General features: G+C 49.0%; 1 protein-coding gene across 2 annotated transcripts in view; it reads left to right on the top strand.

The window, feature by feature from the left end:
* The first annotated feature begins 5,830 nt into the window (after positions 1-5,830).
* SLC22A4 (solute carrier family 22 member 4) overlaps positions 5,831-7,574 on the top strand; it is a 41,680-nt gene continuing 39,936 nt past the window's right edge. Inside the window, exon 1 of one of the 2 annotated variants that reach the window (XM_060636191.3) lies at positions 5,831-6,448. In XM_060636191.3, coding sequence (XP_060492174.1) covers positions 6,056-6,448 — 393 coding nt within the window. In that variant the 5' untranslated portion in view covers positions 5,831-6,055. The remainder of the gene's footprint in view (positions 6,449-7,574) is intronic. The other variant, XM_060636193.3, reaches the window with a different exon arrangement.

The raw sequence follows: 7,574 nt of genomic DNA, 5'->3' as shown, positions 1-7,574 counted from the left end.
CCTCAATAGTGCCAAGGTTGAGAAACCCCAATTATGGCACACAGAATGCATGAGGACAATGGTGATTACAAGGATCAAAGAGTTGACTAGCTTTTGCTAAGTGCTTTAGAAGCCTTGAAAAAAGAAAATGATAGGCCCAAGTCAGGCAACTATAAACTCAAGGCACACTGTGTAAGCCAGGAAGTCTCCATGGCAGTTCCTAAAGAGACCCTCATCTCCTGCAGCCACAGGGAAGATTGTGCTGGAAATCAAAACCGGGATTAAACTGATTTAATTGTAAGAGTAGGACAGCCACATCAAAAGGCTGCCTTTACAGTTTAGATGGATCTCCTGTGACAAAGTGATGGCCCTGATAGAAAATGCATAGGACCCTGGAACACAGAATAGAGACATTTGGGTAAATTAATGTGAGAATTTTGAATTCCTAGATTTCCCTAAATCTTCAAGGTCAACAGCAGCAGCTCTCTTCCCCTTGCTATAGGAGAGTAGCTTTCCTATCTGGGAATCCTGCCAAGACTCCTCCTGAGGCAAGTAGCTCCAAAGATGATGCTTATCCTCCTCAAGATCCTCCCCTGCCCACCCCCCACCCCCCAACTGCCTCCAGACCAACAACCAAGGTGAAGTCTCAGCACAGCCTAGGTGGGAGAGTATGATCCCTGATCCACAAGGAAACGGCATACACACTGAAAAAAAAAAAAAAAAAACAAGACCTGTGTTTGGGTGGAAACAGGGGTAACATGTGGGACTTTATTAACCTAGGAGCACTCTCTCATTATTCTGGGTTTAACCTCCAAGCAAGGATGAAGAAAAACACCTTCATTTCCTTTGTCAAAGATGGCTCTTTGACACTTGGACACAATTATGGCCTACAGAAATAAGGTAGAGAAGCCAGAATTTTCTTGACACTCTATGAAAGGAGTCAGAAGGCTGAGGGGAGTGAGCATATATTTATCATGCAAGACCAGAGAACCTATCATCAGACTGCATTCCCAAGGCAAGTACAGCGGGTGACTCCCTTCTCTAAGGCAATACACAATGCACAAGTGAGGACCCCTAGTGTCAGTGAGGATAAGCTTCTAGAACAGCAGAGGCTGAATAGTGACACAATCAACAGGGGCAGGGTGGAGGTCATTACAAGACCAAAGTAGCAATCAGCATGCTTTGGCCTATAGCTATGTGGTGATGGCTAATTGACCATGGTCTTCCTAGGACTTAAATAAATGGGAAGATGACCAGGTGTTCCTTGTGTAACAATCTCACCTCCAAAATCAAGAGCTAGTGAGCAGAAGGCTGACAGTGGTGCCACAATGGAAAATAGTTTTTTCTCATAAATTTCCCAGATATAGGCCAGTTCACAGGCTCCAAGCCTATTGATTGAAAACAAGTCCAAGTCTCCTTAAGGAAAAACCCACCTATACTACCAAAAGTATATATGAAAATTATTTCTCTAATCTCTTCCCACAAAGGATCTGTGGCTATCTTAGTCCACTCAGGCTGCCATAGCAAAATACCACAGACTTGGAGGCCTAAACGACAGAAATTTATTTCTCACAGTTCTGAAGTCTGGAAACTCCAAGATCAAGGTGCTGATGGATTCAGTTCCTCATGAGAGTCTTCCTGACTTGTAGACGGCCACCTTCTTGTGAGCTCTCCAGTGTTTCTTTCTTATAAGGTCACTGATCCCATCATAAGGGCCCCACCCTCATGATCTCATCTAAACATAATTAGTTCCCAAAGGCTCATTTCCAAATATGATTGAGGATTAGAGCTTCCACATATGAATTTGGGGGAGACATAGTTCAGTCCATAGCAGTGATCTTTTACCAGATCAACTCTGGCCTGGAGAAAGGGAAAGTCCTAGACCTTTCAAAGGATTCAAGAGTATGAGCTAGCATTGATGCCAAGGGTTGGGAAACACCATCATGGTCCCCCAGTTAGATTGGAGGCTCATGAAAGCCAGGTGGTAAACAGAGTTCTCATTCAAACAGGTCTAATAGATGTAAAGATCCATAGTGTAGTGGTCCCTAAGTGCATAACTGGGATAGCTATGCTGAGCAGCTGGCAAGACCCTAATACTTATTCCCTGCCCTAATAACTAAGAGCCATTAGGGTATGTAGGGACAACTAGAAGCCTCTAACGTGCCCACATTTTTGATAAATTTATTAAATCAGAAGTAATACCACATCCTGGGAGACGCTGCAAGGATTAGCACCAACACCAAAGATTTTCTTTTCAAAATCCCTCAGTAAGAGTATCAAAAGCTATTTGCTTTTCTGTGGGATGAATAGCAGTACATATTCACTTTCTTGCCCCTGAACTATGTCAATTCTCATGCTCTCTGTCACAATATAGTACTTAGTGACTTTGATTATATTGATATTCCCTAAAACATCATGATAGTCCATAATTGATCACATAATGCTAATATGACCTAATGAGCAAGAATAATCAAGTACTCTAGATCTCCTAGTAATACACATGCATGCCAGAATTTGAGAAATAAAAAGTATGAAGATTCAGGGCCTTCCACACTGGTAACATTTTTCTCTTACCCTTTTGTTCTGCAATGAGTTAAATGTACATAAAAATAAACAAACTAGAAAATAAACCCGTAGATCCACCATCATGGCCAATTCTATTTCATCTATATCCTCATTTGCTTCTTCTATCCCATAGTATTTTGAAGCAAATTGGTAAAATTATTGGGGAACCAGTAGTATGGAGTATGCCAGGCAATCCCCTATAAGGTTAAGTCAAGTTGTTGTACCCTGTACCCTCAACCACTAATAAAGACTTGGTGCTTGGTGAGAATACTACTCTGATCCATTTATTGAGTGCCTTAGAAGGCTCCCAATTCTGAGTGAAGCCCAGAGCAAGAGAGAGCTCTACAGTGTGTACAACTATAGTACAAGGTTCCTTACTATTCTGTCCATATGACCCAGTAGAATCAATGGTGTTCATGGTGATAAGAATGCTGGGATGCTGGGTAGAGCCTCTGACAAGCTCTAATAAAAGGGTTTCGGTACAGATCTCTAGAGTTCCAGGGCAAGGTCATGTCTTCTGCAGCAGAAAGCTATTTGTCTTTAGAAAAGCAGCTATTTGGCCACAGTAAAAAACTAAATGCTTGGCAGTGGGACATCAAGGGTCTGTACAGCTAGAAATGTCCAATATTAACTAAGTATTGCCAAATTCTATCAACTTACAACGTTGAGCAGGCACATTGCCAATTCATCATGTAATAGAAATGGTAGCGTTGTGACAGGACTGAGCAGGTCCACGGTATTCATGTAAGTTTACGAACAAGTGGCTCAGACGCCTATGACACCTACCTCAGCTATACCAGTCCTTTCCCCTCAGCTCAAACTTTGGTCTTGTGGGGGTGATTCTCTACAACCAAATAATAGCGGGGAAAAATATTCAGCCCTCACTCACAGACGGGTTAGCTCGATGCTAGCCAAAAAATGGATCCTTACTGAAACAAAGCCCCACTCTGGCCCTAGACAGTGGTGAAGGGAAATCCTTTCAGTGGGTGCACCTTTAAGTAGTGCGCTTGGGCATTTATTTTGTATGGGGGGCAAAATGGCTCAAGGTATGGATTTACATTTGCTGATGGGCAGTGTCAAACAGTTTACTTGGGTGCAACCTGTTCAGCTGTCACACATGTGCAATCTAGAAGTGCAGAGGAGTTAACTAATGGAGCCAGAACTGGGAAACAAATGCCTCCTCATTCCATATGGCTCTTTAGAAGGTCCCATTGGGATCTCTGTCACCCATAGCAGTGAGGTTTGGGGAAAGGTTGAGGCAAATGAAACTAGTGAGGCACTTGTGTCAGATGGAAAAATTTAAGGGGGCACCAAGAAATTCCATAATCAAAAGAAATAATATTTTAATATAGCATTTTAAAAAATCAAAATCATATAAAAATCCATGATCAAAGTAAAGATTAGGATCAGTATTACTAATTTTTTTCCTTTGGCCTCAGGATCCAATGTTTCAGCACAGCATAATCACTGACCCTGGTGCCAATAACCCCTCGGGTGTTACACAGTCTTTTCTGGGCTTACCTTCTCTCCTGTTCACTCTTCTGAGCCCCTCACTCCTTTTCCTGGGATCATTGCTCAAAATGAACCATCTTCACATAAATTCCTATCTCAGGCTTTGCTTTTATATTGAGGGAGAGGAGGAAGGATGAGATTCAAGCTAAGTAACACAATGGCCACATAAAATATTATTTAAAGGATACTTTTGGAAGTAAAGGGATGTGCTATTAATAATTTTGCAGGATTAGCATGCATAAATCAGACCTGTCCTAGCACATCAGGACATATGGTCTCATTACAGAAAAGGAAACAGGAGGAGAACCTCGGTGTCTCAGTTGATTAAGTGTGGGAGTTTTGATTTCTACTCAGGTCATGATCTCACAGGTACTGAGCTGGGGCCCTGCCCTGCACCCTGCACTAGGCTTACGCTGGGCATGGAGCCTGCTTAAGATTCTCTCTCCCTCTCCCTCTACTCCCTACCTGGTCCCTCTCTCTCTCTCTCAAAAAAAAATAAGCTTAAAAAAAAAAAAAAAAGGAAAGGAAACAGGTTCTAAAGGAGTGAGAAAAGGAATGAAAAACCAGCCTAAGAGGAGGGGTTAGACTGAAAACTACATAAACTGAGGCAGAAATGTCCCTCAGCCACTTAACCAGGACCTGGAAAGCAAACACACTTGCACACAATCTCCAAAAAGGTAGGACCTTGAACCTGTCAACCTCATCTGCCTGCCTTCTGCACCCCAGGACTCAGCCGAGAGCCCCGGCTAGTTCACACAACAGCAGGGGGCCTTTGGCAGGCACTGAACTATTTGAAGCCCCTGCTCTGGTTTCCCTGCCAGATCTGGCCAAACTAGACCTTCTCCTCCTCCCTCTCTCCGTTCCTGGACTGGGGGCGGTCCCTTCTGCAACCCAAAGGCCTTCCAGTCCAAGAAGGCTCTGACAGTCAGCCCCAATAAAGAGCCCCGGGGGCATGGGGAGAATGAAGGGATCCAAATCAGACCCCAGAGGTGGTGACAAGAGCGCCTCCATTACTGTGCTCTCACACAGGGCCAGCCTTCGTGTTGAAGTCCTCTAGAAACCCCAGCGGGATCCTGGACCGACCCGATAGCCCCTGTCCCCTACCTCCCTTCCTCAGCGCCTGTCTCTGACGCAGTGTGACCTTGCTCATCCTTTCCGGGCTCTGGGCCTGTTCCCCCCTTTTCTTAAGGTGAAGCTCCAGGCTGGCCAGAAGACGCTTTCCGGAGCAGCGCGGGATGGTGATTGAGTCCGGCCGTCCTCGTCCTCGGACGGGTGGGGAGTGAGCGCCCTGTCAGCCTGGTGCCAGCGCAGAGGTCGCACTCCTGTCACCCTCGCGCTCACAGAGGCTTCTCCTGAGCACCGACTCCACGGACACGCCGTCCGCGCGGCGCCCGAGGACACCTGAACTCGGAACCAGGATTGGAAGGGCCACGCACGGAGAGACCCCTGCCCCAGGAGAGGCCTGGAGCGACGCCCACGGAGAGGGCCAAGGGCCGACTTCTCCAAGACCTCGCTGTCCAGCCTCGGCTCCTGCCTTTCGCCCGCTCTCCCCTCCGGAGCTTCGGCCTGGGGCCTCCGCACTTGGGGTCGCGGGCGACTTAGGGTGCGAGGGAGCGGAGCTTTGCCTCACCGGGCCGTTGGGAGCCCAGGGCGGCTCAGGCGCGGGGTCGCAAGGGCAGGGGGGTGGAGCACCAGGCGGAGCCGGCGGGGAGCCCCACCCCTCCTGCGCGGCCGCCCTCCACTCCGCTCCCCGCCCCTGCCGAGAGGGGCGTGTGGTCCGTAGTGCCTCCCGTGGCTTCTAGCTTTGCGACCGGGAGAGTTCCAACGCACGCAGCCTGTTTCCCGGGAACCCTCCCCGGTCGTGGGCCCCAATTTCCCGCAGCCTTCCACGACTCCGAGAACGTTCTGACACCCTCGGGGAAAGCTCTCTGCTGCACGACTCGGTACGGGGACGGCTTTTCGCACCCCTTGTTGCTGGGGCAGAGCGACGGTGGGAAGCATGCGGGACTACGACGAGGTGACGGCCTTCCTGGGCGAGTGGGGGCCCTTCCAGCGCCTCATCTTCTTCCTGCTCAGCGCCAGCATCATCCCCAACGGCTTCAATGGAATGTCAGTCGTGTTCCTGGCCGCCACCCCGGAGCACCGCTGCCGGGTGCCCGACACCGCGAACCTGAGCAGCGCGTGGCGCAACCACAGTATCCCGCTGCGGCTGCAGGACGGTCGTGAGGTGCCTCACAGCTGCCGGCGCTACCGGCTCGCGGCGATCGCCAACTTCTCGGCACTGGGGCTGGAGCCGGGGCGCGATGTGGATCTGGAGCAACTGGAGCAGGAGAGCTGCCTGGATGGCTGGGAGTTCAGCCAGGACATCTACCTGTCCACCATCGTAACTGAGGTGGGTGTGTGAATGACACTTCATCTGCCTCATATCCCTTGAGACTCCCTGGCAGTGCCTGGGTCCGCGTTTCCCACTTGCAGTCAAACCTGACTGGCAAGCAACTGGGTTATGCTTCTCAAACACGTGTGTGCAGCGCATGAGCAGGGCTCGAGTGAGGCTTATTCCTGAGCGGTCCAGTCTAATATGGAGGGGATGGAGCAGGGAGTGTTGTCGCCAACTGTCTTTCCCTTTTTGAGTTTCACAACAGATGAAATTGTTTCCCAAGAGGCCCAGTCCCAGGCTGCTCAGATGTACAGTCTGATTCAAGTTCCTGCTACTCACATGAGGAAGGGTGTGGGGATCTCTGCTGAACCCAAGTGCAGACACAGAGAAGAGCCTTGTTGCAGGGCAGGCTGTGGGCAGGTTTGACCTGTTTCCTGGCCACAGAGGTCTGGAAGAATCAAAGGGTCTACTGCTCTGCCATACACATTTTGGTGAAGCTTTGGGTCCTATCTTGAGGCTCCAATTTCTCTGAAAAGGAGCAGAGGACCTTCTGATGCTGACTGGCTACAGGGGCCACAGGAGCCATAACTCTGGCCCCAACATACTGATAAAGAGACTGACTCACAGAGACTCTTCTGAGCATAGGATGCAGGGGCCGGCAGGGGTTCCAGCTTATGCCATTAGCACCTTAGGATCCTAAGTGGTTTGATGGCAAGTTTTCTGTTTCAGGAGTCAGGCTACGCACATACTTTGTCCCTTACACTTCTTGCTTCACATGTGCTACGGGCCACAAGATGCCGCGTCCTTCTGAGGGGGGCATACCCAGACCAGTTTCCTGCTGTTGATCAGACAGGTAGGATTTCCCAGCTTCTGGCCCTGCCCCTGCTCTATGTTCCTCCCAAGAAAAACCCCAGTGTGGCCCCTCTTAGTCCTTAATCCTCTTGTCTCAGAACAATGTAGCAATCATCAGACACCATGTCTGGCCTTATGCTGGGCACTAGGCTAAAGACAGTTGGGGTGTAGGGGCTGCTTTCAAAACTCACATGCCCCTGGGGCACACTGGCCAGGTTACAGAGAGGGCTAACACTAACTCTGGTTAGTAATAGGATTCTGGAGCCTGAATTCAAATTTGGCTGACCTG

Source organism: Panthera onca, chromosome A1 (assembly GCF_046562875.1).
Source record: "Panthera onca isolate mPanOnc1 chromosome A1, mPanOnc1 haplotype 2, whole genome shotgun sequence".
Lineage (NCBI taxonomy): Eukaryota > Metazoa > Chordata > Mammalia > Carnivora > Felidae > Panthera > Panthera onca.
The sequence above is the reverse complement of the archived record's forward strand: the minus strand, read 5'-3'. Positions and strand labels throughout refer to the sequence as shown.